The sequence below is a fragment of the Tursiops truncatus genome, chromosome 14 (genome assembly GCF_011762595.2).
Source record: "Tursiops truncatus isolate mTurTru1 chromosome 14, mTurTru1.mat.Y, whole genome shotgun sequence".
In the NCBI taxonomy this organism is placed as follows: domain Eukaryota; kingdom Metazoa; phylum Chordata; class Mammalia; order Artiodactyla; family Delphinidae; genus Tursiops; species Tursiops truncatus.
In genome coordinates, this window is record NC_047047.1 from 87,532,285 (window position 1) to 87,556,975 (window position 24,691).

A 24,691-nucleotide genomic window follows, 5' to 3' on the forward strand; every position below is an offset into this window, starting at 1 on the left:
GGTCCTGTCACAGGTTCTGGATGTTAAGGTGTCAGCATTCCTTTGGGGACACGATCAGCCCCCAGCAATGATTTACAGGAATGTGAGCCCCGGGCTTCCTAGAGACAAGCAAAAGGAGAAACACAGAGAGAAGCAGGTTCCCCGCCGTCTGCTAGGATGCGGCAGGAGAACGAGTGGGGCTCAGGGCGGTGGGGACACTAGGTCGCTAGGTGTGATCCCGCGTCACTAGGCCCGGGCCAGCAGGGCCGACCCGGCTGCCGGCTCCATCCCCCGTGGCTCTGCCCTCTGACCCCCACCCCCACCCCGCCCACCCTGGAAGCTTCGTCTCTAGGCTGTTTCTGTCGCTGGATGGAGGACGGGTCTGTCTTTGAGGATGCTCCCCTGGGTGTCATGGCAACACTTAAGCTTCCGTCCCCTGGACCAGGTGTGCCTAGGATCTGGCCACCAGGACCACCGTCACTCCAGGAGAGAGAGACCGCCACACTGGCCCCCAGGAGAGGGGCGGAAAGAGCACGCACATTACAGCCAAGTGCCCGTGGACCCCAGACCTCGGTGGGCATCTCTACAGAAAGTCCTGTCAGACGCCACAGGCTGAGAACACAGTCATCTCCGCTCAGTCTCAAACCTCCACTGAAGTGACCTACTCTCAGGTTATAAACCCAGAAAGCTTTTAAACGGTAAAATATTGTTAAAAGAGAAGTGAATTCTATCTCATCCACCAAGTCCTGGGAGCTGCAAAGCTGACGGACAAATGACTCAGACCTGCATCTCCGGGAGAGGAAGGGGTGGCGGGGGACATGGGTGAAGGGGGAGCTCAGGGGGCTGCGGATCCCACAGAACCCACAGACCAGTGGGCCCCTTGTGGGGGGTTCAGAGAAGGCTTGAAAACAGAGGACTAGTTCAAAGTCTCCATAAGAAGCAGCCTGACCCCTAGATGTCCAGCCCAGCCCCCATCACCCCAGTGGAGTGGGAAGCTCTGGCCTGGGACCCCAGGAGCGACTGGACACAGGGGTGGCCCTTGTGCTGGACTCAGGAACATTAAGTGAAATGTGGAGGCCCCGCCACCCCCCAGCTTGTCTCAGAGCCGCTGGGGCCACTCGAGCCCATCCAGACGGGACGGTGTTCCACCCCCGAAACCAGTGGGTCCCAGAGAAATGTGTGATGTCTGGAGAACGGGAATGAGCAGCCTAGGGTTTCCAGCTATTTAAGGGATGCGCCAGGTAACAGGACAGAAAACAAAATAAACACACTTGGAAGAAGACAGAAAAGGAAAAAAAGCTCAGAGAAAACAGACATTTCTGGAAGAAGAAGACTTTAAAACAAAAACAACTGTAATTTGTCATCAGACAGAAAAGGATAGAAAGGATATTATAAGTTATGATATTCATAACTCAAAAAACATTCAGAGAACAAGAAAGATCTTCTAAAATAAAAAAGGCGAGTAAGACTTAAAACTCCACATAGAAAGTTAGAATACAAAGCTGAGGAACGCTCCCTTAAATGATAAAGAGGTGAGAAAAGAAGACAGTATTTTAAAAATAGAGAAACAATTCATGTGATTTAATAACCAACAGCTATAGGAGTTTCTGAAAAAGTAGAGAGACGAGAGAAAATGGAAGAAAGAAAACGATCAAAGAAGGAAACCAGGAAAACGTCCAGGACCCAGAGTCTTGAGTTTCTGAGAGCTTGAGAGTTTTGAGTTTTGAGAAGATCTTGGGTTTTTGAGTTTTGAGAAAGACCTCGCGAGTAACCAGTGCAGTGAAGGGAAGGCGCCCCATCGGCCGAGCTGCCCCCAGAGGAACGGCCACAGGAGAAGCCTGGGGGCTCCCTGGGCAGTGCAGGACCACCCCTCCCCCGCACCCAGGCCTCCCCGCCCGAAGTACCAGCCTTGCTGTATAAACAAACGTCCTTCTCAGCCACACCAGCGGGACACTCGCCCCAGAGATGAACTTTGGAGCCCCCTCGATCCAGCAGTGTCGGTCGCAACACTGTCAGGAAAAGAACACCTGAGGAAAGAGCCTCCTAAGGGCCGTCCCTCTAGGTCGTCCGACTCCACACCTGCTTTCACCTGCCCCCAATGGTGCTGAGCGCCCTCGGGCTCAGCAGTAATTCCAGGCAAGAAAGGGGGTCAGAAGAGTAGGAGCCACTCAGCCCCCCAGCCTCGGCGGGGAGACCCCAGCGATCCTGTGATACCTGCCAGCTGGGACCCGGGTGCTCGCAGAAGCCTAATTCCCCCGTGATGCCATCAAAATGCATGGATGGAGGGGGATCGAGCAGGAGAAATAAAGCGATTGCAAAGCCTGCTACTCTCCCGTCTGACCCACAGCCCCTGCAAATGAACGCCTGCGACTGGGAGACCCCGTCTGTCCTAAGGCCCAGGTGGGCGCAGAGGCTCCTGCCCTAACGCTTGCCTCCCTCCACGGCTCAGGGCATGCTCTCGACACCAAATACGTTTTCGGAGAAACTCAGAACGTTGCTGGGGGTAAACTCCAAATCCACATCTTGGGCTGAGAAGGAACCACAGGGACACCCCTTCGCGCTGAGATGGGAGCAGTTCAGACAAGTAATCTGGGGCAGAGATTCCATGGGGGTCAGAGGACACCCTGTGCCCCCAACACATCCCCTGTGGTCTCAGGAAGCACATTCAAAAGTGGCAGCTCCGGTGAGCGCGACGTGCGCCCTCGGGGTTAGCGCCGGTTCCCTCGCTCCGCGCCTGCCTGCACGGCCCGCCCCCGAGAGTCCCCAATGTTACGACGCAGAGGGTAACAGTAGTGCAGTGCCCGTCACCAGGAATCAGCTGGAGACACGTCCTCAGTGCTACGATACAGAGGGTGGCATTAGCATGGGAATCTGTGCTGTACAGGGAGGTATCACGTCCTTACTAGAGGATTTTAACATCAATGGTGAAATCGTAAACAGTGAAAAAACAAGGTACATAACAGCCCACCTGCACGTCGTGGGGGACAGCCTGAGTCACAGGGGCCTTTCACGTCGGGGTCCCGTATTCTCGGTTCCCGAGCCACTCTGGGCTGTGAGCAACACACCCCACGCGCTCTCGAATTTCTCACTTTCCTCCCGTGGACTCCCGAGTCCTTCTAACCACCCCCCTCCCCGAAAGTTCTACTTATTGAGCTGTTTTCAGGGGTGACGTTCTCCTGAAGGAAGTTCCACTCGGGGGATGCCCTCATAAAACGCTGGGCCTCCGTCTCCCTGTCCCTTTCTGAAGCCCTGGGCAGTGTCTGCCCGGAGCCTCCCAGGAATTCCTGGTGGAGCCTGGGCCAGACGTCTGGGGCCCCAGAGGTGGGTGCTGGTGCAGACACGCGTTAACTCTTTGCTGCCTGGAGCCTGGAGCCTGGTTTTAATTAGAAGCGTCTCCATAAAGGCCGCTGGGTCTCCGCTTCAGGACTCTCCTCTCACCACACCGAGATCCCCCCGGGGTCGCTCCCTGGCAGGACTCGGGCAGGGGCCTTTGCCCTGAGATCCTGGCCCAGCGCAGACCCAGGGCACCCGGTGCAGTTGGCTGGGGCCGCCACTAGATGGCACTGCGCCCTCGCCTGGCACCCGCCACCCGGCACCGGCGCCCGGCCTGCTCCGGACACTTCCAAATTTGACCCAGGCTGGGATGCAGTCACTGGATCGGAATGGGAGGAACACGGTGCAGGCGTGTTTGCACAGAACACATCCTTCTGCGGGCCTGTCTGTGTCTCCTAATTTAGTTCCCAGCTCTGGCTGAAGGACACCGTTATTTGTCGTTCCCGGCTGGCAGTTCAGCTAACTGGAAGCTAGGAGAAGCAACTGGAGACTGAAATCTGGTTCCGACCCTCAACGTGGGTCCAGGAGTCTGTGTGTGAAACCGTTTCCAGGCCATCCTGCCGCTGCACATCTGGGTTTGGGCCCCGCCAGCTGGGGATGGACGCGTGGAGACACCCGAGTCCCTCACTCCGCTGGCTTCCGCGCGCTGGGCTTCCTTCTCGTTACTTTCCGCCCTCACTCTGTCCTGTAGCCCCCGCTCCCACTTCTGTTCAGGTAGGAGAATCGGGGTGGGCAGCCACCCGCTGTGCACGGCTTCCAATCCGCAAGCAACCGGGAGCCCCGGGCACGCCTGGCGACGTGCTGCCTCCGAGCAACAGGCCCCAGGGATGATGGCCCCAACGACCACTAACAGGACGCTGTGTCACCCTCTGGGGTGACGTCCCACTGCCCCTTCCCCTGTAAATCTAGAAGCTCCGTGAGCGAGCGCATGGCCCGGTGAGGTTCTGGGAAGAGCAGTGGGCACGGCGGTCACTCGGCCTCTCGGGGAGAGTCCTGCACAGTTGTCAGACGCGAACGTCTCCTCGAACCAGCACCTCAGAGCTTCCTCGTAAGAACATTTGTTGTACGAAGGTGTCCTCCCCCAAAACACCTGCTAAAATCCCCATCAGAAAAAGTATTAGAAAATGTGTCTGAAGAGACATTCTGAAGGCCTCCCTGTATAAACGCAGATGTCCCAAGGATGTTGCCTAGTGACCGTGTAAGTGTCACTCTCTGAGGACAGGGTCCGTCTAGCCCTGAAAATGCAGACGAAATACAAAATGATACACGTGGTTTGCATATACGTAAAATACTATAATATACACTGGCTCACATTCCACCTGCGTATGAAGCGCCTAGAGGGGCCCTGACAGCGGTGCAGGGGGTCCTCCTGTGCGGCCCCTGGAGGTGTAGCCAGGCGAGGGGCGAGGGGTGCGGAGGCCCAGGCTTGGCCCCTGCGGAAGGTGCTCAGATCGCTGTCCTCAACACAGACCCAGAAAGAAAGTAAGAGGGAGGGAGGCGTCCTGCAGAGACGCCGCCCAGACCAGGTCCCAGCTCAGGGCGCAGAGCACACGCGGACCCGGGCGGACGGCCGTTCACAAGGTTAGGAGGCAGATGGGGGCATGTGGACCCCGACAGGTGAGGGTGTTGGCACACGTTTCAGACCCTCAGGTGAGACACTGATGCTGAGGCTGTGTTTGGGGGTTTCTCCCAAGTAACTGTGGGGAAGGGGCCCTGGCGAGTCAGGATGGAGACCGGGTGGTAGCCCATCACTCTGCCCCTTCTACTTTGGCACGTTTGACGTTAAGTTTTGAATCCAACCCTTCTGTGAGTTTGAGACTTTCCACAATAAGGAAGTTTTTTATATTTTTATTTACTTTTGGCCGCGCAGCGCGGCGTGTGGGATCTTAGTTCCCCGACCAGGGATCGCACCTGAGCCCCCTGCAGTGGAACGGAGGAGCCCTATCCACTGGACCGCCAGGGCAGTCCCAATAAGGAAGTTTGTTAAAGTGAGATGGGCGCTTCCTAAAAGTCCCAGGGGCCCTCAGAGGGCTCATCTCCCTCCCGCCCGAGCCCCAGCGGTCAGACCTCGCCCCAGGCCACACTGTGGCCCTGTGCTGCGTGTCCGCCCCGAAGTCCGCCATCCACAGACACCAGCCTGTGGGCACAGCCGGCCCTGCCCACCTTCCGCTCTGGTTCCCCATGTGCAGGTGGCCCTTTGCCAGCAACCAGCCCAGTCGGGCGATGTGGGGACCTGCAGCTCGAGGCAGTTTTCCCTGCAGGCCCGGGCCGTCCCCACCCCCCACCCTGAACCTGCGACTAACTCCACCTCCCGTCTCGTCCCCAGCTTGTCAGGATGCCCGCGGGCCACGTCGGCCATGAAGAAGGCGAAGCTGTCGGGAGAGCAGATGCTGACCATCCGGCAGCGGGCCAGCAACGGTAACCGCGTGCGCCCAGCGCGTCGGGGCCACGGCCACAGCCCGGCCGTCCTCGCGGCCCCAGTGGAGCCCCAGCATAGCCTCGTCCCTTCGGGAGGGGGCAGCGGTCACTCCCGCCCGGACAAAGCCGGTCCACGCGGGGGGAGGCGGCCTCCCCACGGCCTTCTGCGCCGGGCGCTGAGTCAGGGGTCCTCGGGCCACACGCAGCCCACGGCTGTCTTTCTCACCCTCACTCTGGGGCAGGAGCTGGCGTCTGTCTGTCTGTGCAGCCCTCCTTCCAGACGCTCCCTGGCCCGCCGCAGGAGGCGCGCAAAGATGCGGGCGGAGCGCACGCGGGGGGCTCGGGCCTCGGAGCCCGTCCCAGCCCGGCCTCGGGGCCCCGGGTCCACGCTACCGTCAGTTTGTGACCCCAGAGCAGCGCTCGCAGTGCTTTCAGGGCCACGGGGAGGGGTGGAGAGCCTGAATCTCGGCCACTTTCCCGCGAGGCCCGTCCTTTCCGCCTTCTCCTCGTGGCTCAGCCATAAATAAGGGTCCTCTTCACAGTCTGTGGGGCGCTGCGTTTGCTGAATTTTTGTGTTTTCCCGTTGGAGACGCCACTGTTGAAAAGGCCCCCAGAGCAGGACAGGGGTGCCGTCTGGTGTCCTGGGCGTAAGGAGGCCGTGACACGCCTTAGGGAGGAAACCCGCGTCAGACGGGCTGCTGGCCGAGACCCCAGTGTCAGTGAATCAGTGCACACATTACATGAGGACGTGTCTTTCACAGAAACACACACGCTGATGCGCTAATGCCTGTACTGCCACCAGATGCTCGCGGGGGCGTGACCGCGTGTGTCCCTGGGAGCTGAGGTCCAGCGGTCCCTAGTGCAGTGTTTGCAGCGATCGGGAGACCAGTGCAATTGTAATCCCTCAGCAGAGTGGCCTGCGAGAAGCTCCCCCTCCCAGCCCCTCAGGGGACTTTGTGAGGGACGGGGCTCGGGCGGAGCGGGGCCTACGGTGAACGTGCTGAAGCCTGGCAAGGCGCCTCCTGAGCTCCGTGCTCCCCAAAGGAACCAAGTGCCGAGGAACGCGGGTCACCCCCGTGCTGGACGCCTGGACGCGCCGCAGGTAGCTCGGGCCCCAGGACTGGGTGGCGGAGGGGCCGACCCTCCCCCTCCGCTTCCCGGGCTGCCCCGCACCCAGGATCCACGCAGACAAGGACCAGCCCTGATGCGCTCCTAGCCTGGAGACACCTGGGGCCCGGCCGCGGTCCTGAGGCCTCCATGGCTCACCAGGCACTATTCTCGGTCCTGAGGACAGCACGAGGGGTTCAGCAGGAAACATGCCTCATCCTGCTCCCCGTCACTTACCAGGAAGACAGTCAGGGCCACGACGCTTCCACCTGAAGGTTCAAGCCCCGTGAGCCCCACCTCTGCTCAAGGCGGCTCGGGGGCTGGAGATGGGGGACGGGCACCAGTTAGACGGAAGTTCTCAGACTCACCTGCCAGCGTGAGGAGCCCATCCCGAGACGCCAGGGTCACCAATGTCCCTTCTCACTCAGCCATCGAGGGCAGGGCGCGTTGCCAGAGAGAAAACAACATCCACTGAGCTCTTTGCAAAATATTTAGCCGACATTTCACCCACACAACATCCCCGGGGCTAAAGCAAAACTCCTTCTGCAAACCGATGTGAGTCTGCGCCAGCTCATGCCTCCGGATAGACCGAGCGCAGTGCAGACCCAGCGGGGAGAGAGGTGGAGAGGGCAGGTCTGCACACCCAGAGGAGGAGGCTTCCCAGCGGGCGGGACGGCCAGGGAGAGTGGGGAGTCCCCCGGGCCGGCACCTCTCATGGGGGCATCCGACACTCAGAGTCCTCCTTCTGTAACTGCTAGTCACAGCTGTTAACCAGAAAGGACTCATGGCATCTGGGAGAGGAACCAACCCCAGCCTTCATCCAGGCTGGGCACCCGGCTCCCGGCTCCACCCTGGTCAGTGGGGTCGCCCGCGGGGTCGCCATCCACCCACCTCTCTGCACCTGAGCTCAGCTTCCTGATTTTAGTCTTCGGAATGTTTCTTCCTGCTGTAGGTTCGGTCACTTGCTTGTCCACAGACGAGGACCCGGGGAAGCCCAGGTCACCTGGAGATGAAGCAGCAGAAGAGGGGCAAACCCAGGTCTTCCCAAGCCCAGTCCATGCTGGAGCCCAGGGCTGGTGGTCCCCTTGCTTCTCACCTGTCGGGGCACCTTTTCTGCCAAGAACAGGGCACTTCCTAGTAAACCCAGAGCACACGTCATCCCGTGGATAAATGGCCTCATCCCTGTGTGTGTCTGACCAAAGGGCAGGACTGTGGGAAGTTCACTTCTGCTCTTTGGGGGACGGGAGCTCAGCGGTCACTGACCCTGCAGCTGTGCCCGACCTTCACGGTCAAAGGCGTGGCCCTCACTCCGTGTGAGGGAGAGCCCATCTCTCGCCCTCTCATCTCTTGAACATGCTGAGTGCAGACCTTACCCGAGGTCACTCACCCTCCACGTGCAATGTGTCCTCTAAGCGGTGACTGAGCACCGCGGCCAAGGGACCACCTCGAGCCCTAGGGCTGACTCGGGCCGGGCCGCTCCCGTCCTGGGTTCCGGCTTTTTCTCCCGAGTGTCTATCTGAAGAGGGAGGAGTGCATCTAAAAGTCTCTGAGGTTTCCTTCCGGCTCTAAAATCCAAGGCTCTTTCTTTTTCTTTCTGAAGCTTAGAGAAGAGTCTGTTCCCATCTCTTCCCCGCAAAGACTCTCACTGCTCTGTGTCTCTCCCACGTCGTCGGTCAGCTCTCCGAGCAGCTGGGGCTCTGCGGAGTTACCAGGGGTCTCCTCCGGGACCCTCTGCACACGGTCACTCCGGGCCTGTGAGCATCTCTCCGGAGTTGGGCTGCAGGCGGCTTTGGGGTTTTGCTTTTTTGGTTTTAGTTTTTGGCCAAGCCTTCAGGAGAGAAGGAAAAGAAATAACGTTTTTCTGCCCTTCTCATCTACTGTCTGGGATGGTGAGCTGAGGGAAGGCCCCCTCCCCTGCCTGCAGCTCTGTCCGGGGATTTCATGCACTTATTCATTTATATTCCCAGCAGCCCCAAGCGTGGGTACTGACGCTCCCCTTTACCAAGAAGGAAGAGGAAACTCAAAGCGGTGAAGAGGTGAAAGCGGTACCAGGAGACCTGTGAGGGCACACCCGCAGCCAGGGCCCCGCCGTGCCCCAGTGCCGCCGACGGGCCAGTGAGCCTACCTGCCCGCCTTGCCCCAGTGCCGCCGACGGGCCAGTGAGCCCACCTGGCGCTCTCCCCTCTCCAGAAGCGGGCTTCACAGCCAGGCACTTGTGCCCTGGGGCTCTCGAGGGTGACCTGGGGGCACGTCCACATGGATGGCTTTAATTCCAGGCCCTCGAATTCCACGTGACTCACTAGAATCCGACAGTCTGAGAATCCATCTGTCACCTGCCGGGTCTTCCCCAGCTTCCCCACCGTCACAGAAGAAAGGCTGCTCCCGAGTCCTGGGCTCACACACGTGCAGACACTGAACGAGGAACCACTCACGAATGCTGGGCTCCTGAGGGCGCCCCCCAGCGGGCAGGAGGGCAGGTCCAAGAGCTTCAGGAGGAAACAGTGCTGCAGCCGGTGCTCCTTAGTTCATCACATCTTCATCCCTCCATCCATCCGTCCATCCGTCCATCTCCTAGAATAAAATTTAGAGACGGAAAGGTCACCGTGGGGGCCCTGGCTAGTGCTTTATTGGATTTACGGTGACCTCTGTTGGACGGTTGATCTGCTCTGCAGATTGTTTTGATAATGAAGCCTGATTTGCCACTTAGTTTACACAGTAGATTTTTTTTTAATAAATTAAACACTCAGTCCAAGGCTTTGATGAAAATATACTGAAAGCACTCTGCAACATACAATTTTCTAGAAATATATACATTTTTGGCAACTAAAGTCACAGGAAAAACCATCAGCTGGCAGTTTTAGGACTTGTGAGGGAGAGGTGTGTCTTCTTTAAATTCTTTAATTCAGCAAGTATCGAAGCCCGCTGCACTAGACCACATACGGTATTTTTTCTTTTCTTTTAACTGTTTGTCAGTCACATCGACGGGGTCAGCAGGACAAAACCAATCTGTGCTACTTTCTGGTCAGAGCAGAGACGAGCCTGCAGACACCCTGGTGCTGTGGGGCTGCTCAGACAACACAGCATTTAACATTTTCCTTTGGCCCCTGTTTGGCGAGTCTCGCTATAGCTCAGGTATCTTATATAGTGAGCTTATTTCTTACAGCCACTGTGACAGATAGGGACTTTTTAAATGGAGGGATTTGAGGTGTCTAGGGATTAAGGAAAGTACTCACCACAGGATTCTTAAGTAGCAAGATATGGATTCAGATTCCAGGTCTGTCATGTTTCAAAACCCGGCTCTAAACCCCAGACCTCTAAAACCCCTCATCAAGGCAGTTCAGAAATGCTTCCAGCTCGGTGCTTTGTGACCACCTAGAGGGGTGGGATAGGGAGGGTGGGAGGGAGACGCAAGAGGGAGGAGATATGGGGATATATGTATACGTATAGCTGATTCGCTTTGTTGTACAGCAGAAACTAACACAACATTGTAAAGCAATTATAATCCAGTAAAGATGTTAAAACAAAAAAAAGAAAAGAAAGGAAAGGAAAGCAATGCCACCAGACTTCAGGAAGTCTCCCAGCACCGTGATCTCTGTCCCCTGCTTAGACGTTGGTTTTCCACAAAAATTAAACAGAACATAATAATTGTTGGAAACTCTTTCATGAAAATTCAAACCAGTGAAATGGGCTCCCAAGATTTCACCTATATTCCAGAAAGACCACATTCTTGTCTCATAATTTTATCAAAATTCTTCTAAGTTTGCTGGAATCTAGCCTCAAGACAAAGATGCTGACATGATGGTGTATTTTATATACTTCGCTGTATATTAGGTACCGCTGATGGGGTGCTCCTGACAAGCGAATTAAGGGGGTTTAATTGGAAATTCGAGGCATGCTATTCTCTCCCACCGTTCTCTGGGTTTTATAATAGGGGAGCGATCTGCAAACCGCCAGCCCTGACATGGATTGCTTTGCTTACAGCTCCACTCACTTCTCAAGGGAAACATGAAATCTCGGTGTTGGAAACAGGCAGCTGCGTAGCACATCTTTCACGCTTCCTATCACGATTATCCAGAATCAAATCTCTCGATCAAATAGCTCTGGGGTGCACAGGGGGTAGCTCCCCAGGAAGAGCTGCCCCAGCCTCACATACAGACTCTGGCAGGAGGTACCTTCATGACACGCAGTCGTGTCTGCTCTCTGACACTTTCAGTGTCATATGTGAGTAAAAATGAGACATTTTATTTAATATGTGAGAGAAGACTGCTCCTGTATTAACCGACGCGTTTCCTTTGCACAATGTATTCTCACACTACAGAGAGGCTCAGAGCCATTGCCTGAGGGGCCTTGTGGAGACGCGCCCCCTGTCTCAGCAAGTGCTCGCGGGGCAGAACTTTAGAACCGGTAACAGTGGCTTCAGAAAGAGCCTGAATGCAAGCAACGCTCGGGAAATCTTAAAAGGCAGCTGCACCTCAGGGTCCGAGAGCAAAGGGACATCCTCTGGGCCTCTTAGGAAAATGCGATAACCCTCTCTTCACACGGCTGGTCCTCAACACCAACTGCAAAACACACCCGGGAAAAGAGAAGGTTTTAAACTGTTCAAATCTGAAAAGCTGAAGAAATATGACATGAAGAGCTTGTCCAGAAATCATAACAGAAATTCACTTGGAAAATCTGACGACCATCACAGCCCGAGGATTCAGTTTTCACGAGAGATGTTCTCCGTGCGGCTGGAAGACCAGCAATTTAGAGGAATGTGTGGCGAATCCTCGTTAAATGATGAACTGCCTCATGATTTAGTTGTTTTACAAGTCAGGATTTTTATGCATTTATCGTGATTATTTTTATGCATTCTTATCTTGAGCTATACCTGAACTTCAACTACGGAAGAATAATTACGTTGGCCACAGCCTTGGCGGAGACCTCCCGTGTGCCAGGTTTTTATATACCCTAACTCAGTCAATCCTAAGCCCTAATTTTGAGAGATTGCCATAAAGACTTGGTCACATATAAAACGTGGGGGAATAGCGGCCTCCACCTGAGAAAGGGTGAACCTCGTTTCATTCCTGGCAGTATTTGTTATTATATCCTTTAGGACATGCTTTCCGGGTGCATTTGATAAAAAGGAAGACTTTGTTGTTGATGTTCTGGACCTTGTAAGACGCTGGCAGAGAAGCACCTTGAGGACCTAAGACGCTGATCAGGGGTCGTGGACGAGAGAGCCATCACTCTGGTTAAGGTCACCCCCCGTCCCCCTGGGTGACGGTGGGAGCACAGCAGGGGGAAGAGGGAAGACTTGGGCAGGTGCTCAAGACCAGCTCGTCCGTGAGCCTCACTTCACACCTAAGACAGGTCCATGGGGAGAAACGATTCAGAAGGAGGGATTATTAAAGGGGAAATTAAATTGAACACGATGACGCGTTCGTCCTGACTGCTTTTATGAGGAAACATAACGCCGTGGGAGAAATGTGGTTCTTCGCAGGAAGATGCTTTACTCTTGCCGATCTTTTTTTTTTTTTTTTTTTCATTTCGCTAAAAACAGCAGCTGAGACTCAGACCCCCAGTCTCCCTTTGCTTTGCCTTCTCGACCCCTGGGAGGCGAGGAACCCTCCGTGGAGGTCTGCAGCATTCCAGGTGGTCTGGGGCCTTCCGTCCCAGGCGAACTGGACCCCTCTCTCTACAGAGCTGGACAGCGCCCCCCCAAGCTCCCCCAGGTGCCATGCGAGGGACAGGTGTGGTCGTCCCGTAGCTTCACTTGCCGGGTTCCTGCTCGTCCCCTAGGGACGCTCAGCCGTGGGACACCAGCGTCAAACGCCAGAAGTATCGGGATCTTTCTGACACTGGCGAGGCCCGGTGGCCAGCAGCCAGCCAGGCGAGCTGGCCTCGAAAACGCCCCTTGTAAACCCTGACAATTGCCCCTGCAGCCCAGCCAGGGCCCCGCTGGTGGCTGCACAGCCCCGCTCCCCCAGGACGCGGCCCAGCCAAGCTTCACGCCCTGGCCATTCAGATGGGGGGACGTGTTTATTGGTTAGCTGTCAATGTTCAGAGAGCCTCTGTGACCACCCGCCTGAAGGCTGTCACTGCTGCCTCATCCTCCCACGGGGGACAGCTACCTCAGCACCCACCGAGTCGGGTTTTTGGTTCCCGGTCTGTTATCAGTTTTCCTACCCAAAACCTAGGCTTGTGGAGGGCAGGGACCCTGTTGGCCTCATTTTCAGATATGTCAGCAGGCTCCTTCCCAGAGTGATGGGGGAGAAAGAGGGAGCGAGACAGAGATGCAGACAGAGACAGGGAATAAACAGAGGAGACAATTCAGGGGCTGCACCGCGTAAATCCACGTCCAGGACAAGATGGTTTCGGCTGGAGTCGGGGGGGTCACACCCTGAGGCTCTGGTTAATCGTCCCAGGGAGACGGAGCCTTTCAGTTTGGGGGGCCTGTGTCCCCCCAGCTGATTTTTTTCTGTTTTTAGGTGCCTTAATTGTAAGGAGGGTGGCAGTGGGGATAGAAGACACACAAACTGTGACTATAGTTTTTAATTGAAGAGTACCCTCCCCCAGCAAGTTCGGTTCCAAATCTAGAAAGAGCGACGCCGCCAGGTTCTACCTGTAGTGTTCCCAGGCGCAGCGTCTCTAAGCCCCTCCCCTCCGCCCTTTCAGGCGTAGAGAACGATGAGGAGATCAAGCAGCTGGATGAGGAAATCAAGGAGCTGAACGAATCCAACTCCCAGATGGAAGCCGACATGATCAAGCTCCGGACTCAGGTAACAGTTTCTGACGCCTCAATCGAGCCGCCGCCTGCGCTGACGCCGCGGAGCCGAGGGCTGCCGCCATTGCCTGTTTCCTTGCCCGGTTTTCCCTTTACTTATTCACCTTTCTTCTCAGTGTCCTGCTGAGATCATTTCAGTGGCAAAACTTGCTGTGACAGAGGGGCCGCCGGCCGGCTAGTTTTCCCTCTTGTGTTGGTATTTTTAACGACACGTGGTTATGAGTAGACGGTCCCGAGGAGCGCGGCTCCTGCAGCGGGTGAGCTCTTCCCCCCACCCCCCACCCCCCCCGGCCCCGGGATGCAAAGGCCCTAAGGTCATCACGCGGTAAACAGGAACAGGGAGCTTGTTGCTTGGGTTCCCCGGGGCCGCTGCTATCCGTGGCCTCACGAGCCTGCTGGGAGGGGAGGGGTGGAGCCTTTATTGAGCACCTACTAGATGCCCCATCCCAGGGGCTTTGGTCCTATAGCCCAGGTGCCCACAGCGGTCCACATGGTGAGTGTCCACAACTCCCGCTGCCCCTGACTGCTCAGCCAGGGCCGCAGAGCCGTGGGCCCAGCGCGCCCAGTTTGCCTCTCCACAGGCCTTCCCCGCCGCGGCTCTGGGAATGGGGAAGCACTGCAGCCACTCACAGGCGAGGCCAGGGATTCCTGTCCTGTTCGAACCCACGCCCTCTGTGGCCTGGACCTGCCCCTCCCCAGCCATCCCCTCGGGGCATCACAGCCTTACTGGGATTCTTGCCCATGGGCTTAGGGGGCAAGGACAGGTCCCTGCTGGTCCCCGTCCCCGCGGGCACAGCCTCTCCAGGGAGGGGAGCCCTCCAGCTATGCCCCCACCAGGGTCACAACAGGGACTCCAGGGCTACCCTTTCGTGCCCTCGGGCGGATGTGAGGCTGAGGTTCTCTGCCTGGCCGTTGTGTCCACTTGTTCGGACACCAGCCCACCTGCTGACCATGGCCTCACCTCCGGCTGTGCTGCAGCCCAAGGCGTGCCTGAGACAGGCAAGGGTTTTCCTTACCTTTAATCCAAAACCAAAGCGGGAGGGGTGGAGGCCGTGCCGCTGGGCTTTCTGGTACCCCTCACCTCCAGCCGGGTCAGTGACACCGGGAGGGAGAGGACCATGCTGCTGCGTTTTGTCCAGCGACTGGAGGTGAAGACAGAGCTCTCCAGGCCGCACACCCTGGCCACACAGGGCACACGCACGGCCCCCAGAAGCCCCGTGGCACGGCCGCTGGGATAGTTAGGGAGCGACGGTCACCACGCCTGATAGCCCCGGAGCCCAAGCCCCAGCTGTCAGAGCCCCACTCTTACCTGTGTTACCTGAGGGCTCCAGTGAGCCTTCAGTGTGAGAATAGCTTCTGATTCTGCTGCTTCAAAGGCACTGAATGGTCAGTCTGACCCGCACCTCTCTCATTTTACAACTGCAGAAACTGAGGGAGACCAGGGTCCTCGCAGGGTCCCAGGTCCAGAGCCTGGACAGAGTTCACGGTCTCTCCATTGAAAATGCTCAGAACTGGGCCCTTCCCTGGTGGTCCAGTAGTTAGAACTCTGCGCTTCCATGGCAGGGGGCAGGGGTTCGATACCTGATTGGGGAGCTAAGATCCCACAAGGCGCACAGCATGGCCAAAACAATAAAAAAATAAAACAAAACGCTCAGAACCGTATGAAGGATTATATAGTTTTTTCATATCATCAAATCAGTGGTTGCTAAGCTCCATGTTTGTCTCTTATAAATCTTACCTTTATCCTGAGCCAGGTCTAGCTTTCCTATAAACACGCACACACCATCCTAGCGGCCTCCTCCCTGCACTGCAGGAAACGAGATGTCCCTCAGACACGTAGTCGGAGGACACGCTGCCAGTGGCAGGGAGGGGAGGAAGGTCCCCATCCCCAGGCGGAGGACGCTGAGCCAGGGCCGGGGGCACAGAACCAGCCGCGTGCCCCACCCTCCCCCTGGCTGTGAGCGGGGAAACCCTACCTGAGACACCGGAGTTTAGAGCTTATGAAGCAGAGATTCAGGTGACTGGGGGCAGCCGGGGTTACAGCGTGAAGGCGCTAAGGCTGTGAGCTCGGTGCACGTCCGGCAACTCTGTCTTGTTTCTACGCATCCCCTGTGATGCTGGCCTGCGGCTGCCAAGCTACACAGGTGCGGGGGACCCACAGAGCCTGGCACATGCTCTGTGGCTGCCAGGAGCCCCCGTACCTGTGTAACCAGCCTTGACTACAGCATCCAAGCTGCCTATTCGCTTCCACGACTGTGTCCCTGCAGCCCACGCAGATGGGGGCAGCTCTCCTGCCTGGCCGTGTAGTAAGTGCTGGTTGTCTGGTGGCAGGTGGAGGCCAGAAGGTGCCACGGCAACTGTTAAATTCTCTCTGGAATATTAGAGGAAGGAGGAGCTGCCCAGGAAGCCACGGTAGACCTTTATCCAATGGAGGGAGGCAGAGATGTCATACATGCCGGTAGAGACACCTGCCTCGACCCTAAGGAGAGGCAGTGACGTGCCTCACAGATAAATCAATATTTCAAGACTTATCTGTGCAGAATTAAGTTCGGGCTAAAAAGAAGACGTATTAGTCGCCACAGTGCATAAGATACTAATCCAGATAAAGAATCCCGTCACACCAGCGGAAAGGCCAGGGCGGGACAAGGACACAGTCCTCCTGTGATCCTCTATGCACAAGGACAAGCAGAACTTTTTAAAAACTTGAGTGAAAGTCGACACAGCCCAGGAGCCTAGCCCACCCTAAGGCATGAATCCCTTTTCAGAAAGGCAAGCCCTTAGAGTCCAGTTGCCACGTGCTCAAGTGTGATGACTCAACGCACACAAGACAATGACCCTGAAAATGACCTGTGCTTCACGTGGAAGCCTCTTGATTTAAGCAGAGAGGTTCTTCCTCTGCCTCGGGAGCTAACGCCTCTCCCTGTGGGAGCGGGCGCGTGCTCCCCAGGCCGGCTCGTGTTACATGTCCCACGCATCTGTGCGTTTCAGATCACCACCATGGAGAGCAGCCTGAAGACCATCGAGGAGGAGAACAAAGTGATCGAGCAGCAGAACGAGTCCCTCCTCCACGAACTCGCCAACCTGAGCCAGTCCCTGATCCACAGTCTCGCCAACATCCAGCTCCCGCACATGGTAAGTGACTGACCGCGCGGAGCAGCCCCCGGAGGCCGCGTGCGGTGCGCATCCTAGAGTAGATGGCTTTTCTTTTCTATTTTCACCGTTCTTCGAACTTCGGATATTGGCGGTTACCTCCCCCAAACCATAACGTTAATTGCTAGAGACTCTGGTGGGGCTGAACCAGTAGATCCCCTAAGATTAAGTCTCTCTGAAAAGGCCTTTTAACTATGATAAGGACAGTGGCGTTATGCTATGATACTATTTTATGCTGATGTGAATATCCTATTAAGAAACTAAAAGTTGCATATGAACTACTATTTAATATCTCGTAGGATCCAATCAATGAACAAAATTTTGATGCATACGTGACTACTTTGACGGACATGTATACAAATCAAGATCGTTATCAGAGCCCAGAAAATAAAGCTCTACTGGAAAATATAAAGCAGGCTGTGAGAGGAATTCAGGTCTGAACAGCTGCTGTAGTGATGGAATCTTGCTTAAAAAAAGGATGCCTCTTGTTTTTTGCTGCTGTAATTTACCAGAAAGTGTTATATATTTATTTCTGTTTGAAACAGTGTTATGCTTACAAGACTTCATAACGATTTCATGTCTTGCTTTAAAGATAGTACCTACAGAATAGTTTTGGAATACATTCACATTTTTGTACGTTTTCATATAAGCTGACATAGTGTGATATGCCATGTAATGTTTATAGCTGCTCATGTATGCACATTGGAGGGTATATATATTTCTGAAGAGGTAAGCCGATCAAAATAAATAGAGTGTAAATTCTTTCTAATGCTTTAGTGATCAAATGTTTTAGTATTTTGAACCGAAATGGACAAAAAACAACAACAGCTTTGAATGACATTTGGTGGTCCTGCCGCCACTCTTTAGGTGTTAGCATTTCGCCTCACGTCGGAGGATCTTACGGAATTTAAGAAAAACATTTCGTGTGCATATTGTTTCATAGCAAGAATTGGTTGTGAAAAACAAATGCTTTATTTTTGAACAATGCTTGGAAATATTATGTGATTTTTTTGTTTGTTTGTTTTAGGAGGATGGTGTATGGTGGGGCAATAAATGAGGTTTTTTGCATTCCAAGGAAATGGCATATGGATTAACTGTAAGAAATGAGATAAGTAATTTATTGTAAGACAGCACCAAGCCATGGAAACTTGGCAGAAGATTCAAAGCAGCTTAAACAGCACTTTTTAAACTAACTCCTGAGCATTAATTACATGGTGTGACTCTGGGACCTTCAGTTAAGACAGGGGCCTATTAGAGGTGGATGACCCGAAGACTTCCTCTTCCATTCTCAGTACCCTTTGGAACAAACTTCTTTTACCTCCCCGAGAGTTCCGTGCCCCTCTGAACTGTCTAACAGAATCTGTGTGTTTTCATTTACGCTCAAAAGATCACTTAAGACTATTTACTTCCCCCTCCACCTTAAACAGAATTATTCTTGCAGTTGTTGTTGCTGTTATGATGTCACGTACGGGGTTGAAGGCCCATGATTTGTGAGTCCTCGAGCGACTGGGCTGATCTGTCTGCTGGCCTGCGCGGGCCAGCAGCTCCGAGAAGTGTCCTCACCCCACGCTGACTTTGAATAAGCCCGGGTCCTATTCAGAGTCAGGACGAGTGTGCTCCACTGTCCCGTCCCGTCCGCTGGAGACCAGTTGACCATAGAACGTTTGCGTAGCCTTGTTTGATCTGTCATGACCTTCTCTAAGAATGAATGCAATCAGATGTTGAGAGTAACTAAATATACGTCAGCACTTTTTTGCTTTACACTAGATCATCTTAGACTCATTTGCACCCTGGAGATTGATTGTTTTACCCGACGACTGCACTGCGTGATGCATAAGACCACTTTCCACGGCTGCGCTCTCCCCTGCTCGCTCGTCCCTGGGACGACGTGTGTCGTGTTTTCCGATTGCCGTTGACTTGATTTACATGTAATAGCATTCTTCCTTCCATGTCTTGATGTTATGCAGGAAGTACAAAAGTACTTAAAATTTTGTTATGAAAAAAAAAAGATGGGTTTTGTAAAAATAAAAAAAAAATATTTTTAGCAGAACAGGACTTACAGGGTCATTGCCCCCACACGTGCCAGTCGACTATTTGCACTTACCTTGTCCTATATATCCGTACGGAGGTGTGCAATTCCCGTGTCAGTAGCCTCGTGACACTGACCCTGGAGGAATCTGAGGAGGCCTCCCGGCTGACCCGATGATGCTAAGGGAGATTACAGGGACCTCACAGCAAATACTCTGATACAATACTCAACCTCGGTATATATATATGTGTATAAATATATGTACATCCCAGCGGCACTTTAGACTGCTCACTGTACAAAAGCTTACAGTTTTCCAGGAGGACTTTAATAATTAGCTGGGAAAAGATTACGTCATGACTTGGGCTCTGCAGCCCCTTCTCTGGAGAGCCCTTTTTCTGTTGTGTGATTAGTTGTAGCTGCCCTGCTCAGAATTGCCTTTTTGAGAACTGAAGCCAGGTGCTCTGCGTCACCTGCGGCCATATGTCCCATCCAGGGCCCCGGCCTCCTTGCGGGGGGGCCCCCGTTGTTCATATCGGCACATGCATCTCCCCGCCCCGTCGTGTCTGCAGCTTCTTGGCCAATATAGTGATGCTTTTGGTAGAGTAATAGGTAGTATCAGTTTGGGATTCTAATTGTTCTCACCTATGTACAATGGAAAGGGGTTTTAAGCACAAGTCTGCTGCTCATCTAACGTTGGTACATAATTATCAGATCAAAAGTTACCCGTGACTATTATATAAGGACCACAACAGTGTCACATATTAGAATGCTGACCTTTCACATGGAACTATTGTGAGTCATCAGAGTTTATTTATTATAACTTATTGTTCATATTCATTTCTAAGTTAATTTAAGTAATCATTTATTAAGACAGAATTTTGTATAAATATTTATCGTGCTCTCTGTGGAACTGAAGTTTGATTTATTTTTGTACTACACGGCATGGGTTTGTTGACACTTTAATTTTGCTGTAAATGTGTGGAATCACAAGTTGCAGTGATATTCATTTTTAAATTGTGAACTTTGTACAAATTTTGTCATGCTGGATGTTAACACATCTTACTCTAAATAAAAAAGGTGTTACCACATTTGTAGCACGATGGGTCTCTAACCGGGTATGCATCTTCACCGGAGTCCGGAAGTGCTTGCTGTCTGGGGCCCCCAGCGGGACCCCCGGGAACGTTTCTCCCCAACGCCGGATGCTTTCACTGTAACGTTTCCGGAGGTTTCGTTCTCTACTCCGAGGCCCCTGAGAGTAGATGTGAGCAGCTCAGGAGGTGCCTGCGCGGAGCTTGTCTGGAAGCCACTCTGCCACATCTGCCGTCACCCCACTCTCTCCCCCAAGGTCACGTCACACGCAGGCGTCTCCCCAGAACAGGGACATCCTCACTGCCACAGTTATCCCTCTAGATATGACATCGTCATTACGTAACACGCGTCCGCGTCCCCAAGTTCCCACTTGAGCCAAGAACGTCCTTTACGGGTTTTTCCAGATCTGGCGTCACGAGGGCTCACAGGCTGCTTCCGGTTACCACGTTCCCACCCCTGGTCCCTTCACTCCCCTGCCCTCCCGGGTCTGCAGGACACAGAAGTTTGAGACGTGTCCAGGTGGTCAGCTTTGTCTGATGGTTCAGTTCCAAGGAAGACGCTGTGTCTTTCTCAGCACCTCCCATCTGGGGTTCCGGGGGCCACTCGCCCTGTGATTGGTCCCCTGGGAGCATCGTCACCATTGTTCCTTCCACACCATGAGCAAGGATCCCCCACAACCCTTAAATTAGCCTCCAAATATGATTTAACAACGATGAGTTACACAGCTGCCCATCACCTTCATTAGTAAAAGTAACCCTCTAAAACTCCAAAAACACTCACCTGTACTAGACACGGTCCTGCAAAATATAAAATTTGAGGAAGAGACCCGCCATACTCTTTGTTAAATCCAAAACAGAGTCCCAGTGGCGTCTCCTGCTGATTCAAGGCCATCTGAGCCCCTCTTCCCAGCGAGCATTGTTGTTATTTTATACCTAACAGCTTGGTCAGCTGCATCAGAGCTGACGGAGGGGGAGGGTGGAGGGATGCTTTTAGGACCCTGCCAACTGTCTCTCCATACCTTGGGGTGCACCTCTGTGAAAAGCCCCGCCTTCAGGATCAAACGCAGTTAAAGCAGGTGGTGGTGCGTCAAGGAGCTGCTGGCAGTGACTGAAATCTTTCAACTCGATTGTCGAAAGCCGTTTTGCCCTTGCCTGAGAATTGGGATAAACATCTTGGAAAGCAGCTGAACAATAGTATCAAAGATCTTATAAAATTCATATTTTTGACCCAGTAATTCCAGAAGTCCCCCTAAAAACACCAAAGCAACTGTAAATGCATTGAAATAAAGTCCTATTTCCGAGGAAGGTTTGAGCAGCTGATGACAAATGGACCTTACGGAACACTATGGTGTTCCTAGAAATGCTGGTTATGAAGACTCAGTGATAAGATGCTTGTGATAAAGCCAGTGAACAGCACAGAAAACACGCTAAGGAGCAGCTGAGTGGCAGCAAGGTTGGGCCAGGTCCACCTGTGTTAGTGACTGAGAGACCCACGATTCTCGCTGTCCAGCCATCCCCCAAGCCTGTGGAAGGGGGATCTGTCCAGTTCCGTCCTCGGTCTCCTCCGGGAAGCCCCGTCTCCAGGAAGGAAAGTGATGCCCCTCTTCCTCGGGAGGTCGTCTCTCCAGGAACAGGAGAAGCCCTTACTGACGGCCAGAGCATCTCAGCTCCCCGAAGTCCTAAGTCCCTGCACCGTTAATCCGGGGCCATTTCTGCTGCGGGAGACCTGGCTGCACTCAGGGCTCCCATGAGTAGAGCTCTCCTTCAACAGCCTGAGCTCCAGTCCCTGTGGACTCCTCAGCAATGCAGAGCGAAGCAGGAGAGCCTTGGGCCTTAAGCAATTTAAAATATACATCAAGAAAAACGAACTTCATTCATTGTCTTTTTTCTTTTGCATTTACACCAGATCCAGAAGTTTATTCACCAAAACCATCACACAGATTCTCTCCATGTGATCAGATTACCAGCCTTGCTCATTTCCTTCTCTATAGGGTTCTGTTTTCCCCAGTTTTCTTGAGGTGTGATCGACATAATCAGATCTAAGCATCATCATCGAGGAGGGTCATGTGACCCTTTATAAAATCAAGAAAAAATGCCATCTTCAAGGAATTCTCTAGGTGACGCTGGGAGAGCACTGCTCTTTATGGCTGAGCAGGAACTGCTCCCGCTGGCGAGGTCTGGTCGACGCCTAATGCAGAAACACAGTGCACAGGCAGGGGAGAGAGGAGGCCAAAAGGTAGAGAACATTTGTTAGGTTTAAATTTTTCTTGTCTTGCCATAAAATACGAATTTTATTCCACATTAATATCCGCAGGTGTTACTGCTCCCTTGGAGCTGTATCTGCCGGTACTGACCCCCAGAGCACCTCCCTGAAGCTCCCTTTTGGACTCTCTCTGCTTTCCATCCGGTTCCCCGTTGCTGTGACCGGATTGGTTGATTACACTAGAAGCAGCCAGACCTCCGGCTTCCTCGTTCCCATCTTGAGTGTTAGGAGAGCTGGAATTCTCTGCAGTTCACTTGCTTTGTGAATTAACATCTTATCATTTGCTGTATTGCCAAAAATTTTTCCCGGAACCCAATGAAGTGTTGACTCGAAAATGTTCCTAAATACTTTAGGCTTATCTGATGCAAAGCATGAAAGATTAGCTCATGGTCACATTTTTAAAGTTCTTTTATTCCTGCAGAATAAGGGGAGGATCCCTTTCGCTTTCCAGAATGAGAAAGCTTTTCTGGATGTCTCGATTTGAATCTTATCTGTCTCATTCTCTGATACGTGAAAGGGTTTGGTGTCTTAGCCCCACCGGAAGCTGCCTCTCCTCCAATCTCTGGTCCTTCCTCTGGCAGCTGTCCTCCATGTGTTACCAAATTGATCTGCATGGACCCTGCTCAGGCCACAGCCAGGCTCCCTGCCTTAGCAGGACAGGGTTCTTTTTCCCTTCAGGATGGAGAGGCAAAACCAAAGTTGAGATCAACACAGCACAAGCTCTATATGGAGAAGAGGAACTAAATTCACAGATAAGCTTCTCACCCACCTGGCCAGAGAATTCACTTTAACCAATAAAGACAAAGGGAAGCGGAGTGAGGCTGGTGATGGGGAGGTGCATGCATTAGTCTACCGGGGGAAGAGGTGGGGCTTCCCCCACACACAAGGGAGCGGGGCGTCATCCCTTTTTTATCCTTTTCTGGTCCTTTCTGTCTGATCATGTCCCACCCTGTAGGTGTGTCATTTATATGCGAATGTAGTAAAATCAGTGTATAAGGAGACTGGGGCTCTGTTGGAGGTCAGACTCCTCGCCATCTGGGCCCTTGTTCTGAGACAGGAAGGGGGCAGGGCACAACCTTTAAAAGAATGACAGCCACTGAGGACACGACATGAACTGATTAGAAACAACCAAGTCCAAGACGTGGCCCTCGAGCCTCAGTACAGGCTCACTGCAGCATATCAGCTAAATGACACCCCCCACGTGCCATGACAGTTCTGAGACTGACCATAAAAGGCCAAAAAGTGGGCGGTGGCCCAGTTCCTGGAAATCCCCGCCCCTTCTCCAAAATAGCTGGAATATTCCTTCCTCATTAGCCTATGAAATGACCCAGCCCATAAAAACTAACCACCCCATATTTGGGGGCCTCTGGCTTTCTGAGATGGGCTGCATTCTATCATGGAATGTGTGTCTCTCTAAGGAAACCTGCTTTCCCTTTACCATGGCTGCTCTTGAATTCTTTCCTGCGCAGAGCCAAGGACCCTCACCTGGCGGCCGTGCCCGGGAGACCCAGGACGTGACCTGGAACATGACCATCCTCTCACACCCCACTCTTTTCTGCAACAGTTCCATCTGCTTTTTTTCTCTCTCTCTCTCAATTGTTTGTAGCTTCCTTTCTTGTCTCTGGACCCTTTAACTTAAAGATTTACGTTCACCCCATCTAAAGGTGGGGGTTGACGGGCTTTGAGCAATGGTCTGGAGCAGCTCCAGAAGCACAGCTCTTGTTCTCAGCATCTCACCTCCCCGGTACAAAACTATGTTCGTGGCGCTGTGAATGAAAAACGTTGCTGCCGTATCAGTAAATAAAGGACGCTGCAGCCATCCTGCCACTCAGGCTGCCCTGAAGGTGAGACCTGAGAGGACTCAGGATGGAGGCAAAACGGGCTGCAGCCACCCTTGCGGTGCCCCTGCGGGGCCTCAGGTTGGGAAAGCACAGGACACTGGCCCCAGGTAGCGGACGTGCAGATCGAAGGGACGATTTCAATGAGCCTGGACTCTTGCATCTTCCCATACATAGAAAAGTGCTAAGTTCCTTAACTTGAGATGTCTGGTTGTCTTTAATGAACAGTCATCTTTGATGTTCCGACTGCCTGGACTTTGTGGCAAAAACCCCTGTAGATCCTGGCTCCCCCCGACCTCTTGTGAGCGGTCCCTCAGCGCTCTCTGAGAGGCTGCGTCCTGGGCTTAAGTCCTCAGCAAGTCCACCCAATAAACCATAATCCCTAGTCCGTTTGTCTCCATCCTGAGTTCCCTCAAGGTCCACCATAAGGGCATAGGGGTAGCTTTAGTGGCTGGATGGCTGTAGCATCCTTTGTTCACTAATATGGCAGTGACGTTTTTCACTGACAAGGGAAGTCTCCATTTGTAAGGGGGTCTCCTCTCTGAGCTTGGGGAGAAGGATGATCCCATATCCCCAGAGACCCTCATCCACCGGGAAGTCCTGACTGAAGTCTGCATGACAGCCCTATCTGTTTGCCGCTCGGGTCCCCTTCCCGTAACTGGCCTCCACAGGCTTCTTCCTCAGATGTAGCTGAAGATGGTGATTAAACCTGAGTTCTAA

The 24,691-nt window shown here is 53.5% G+C and overlaps 1 protein-coding gene across 3 annotated transcripts in view; it reads left to right on the forward strand.

Annotated features, from left to right (window-relative positions):
• MYT1L (myelin transcription factor 1 like) overlaps positions 1–17,193 on the forward strand; it is a 135,186-nt gene extending 117,993 nt beyond the window's left edge. For 2 of the 3 annotated variants that reach the window (XM_019942539.2, XM_019942540.2), the window contains exons 18-21: positions 5,639–5,730; positions 13,495–13,598; positions 16,592–16,735; positions 17,053–17,193. In XM_019942539.2, the coding sequence (XP_019798098.2) occupies positions 5,639–5,730; positions 13,495–13,598; positions 16,592–16,735; positions 17,053–17,193 (481 nt within the window). Of the gene's footprint in view, positions 1–5,638; positions 5,731–13,494; positions 13,605–16,591; positions 16,748–17,052 lie in introns of those variants that run through there. The other variant, XM_019942541.2, reaches the window with a different exon arrangement.
• Positions 17,194–24,691: the final 7,498 nt, after the last annotated feature.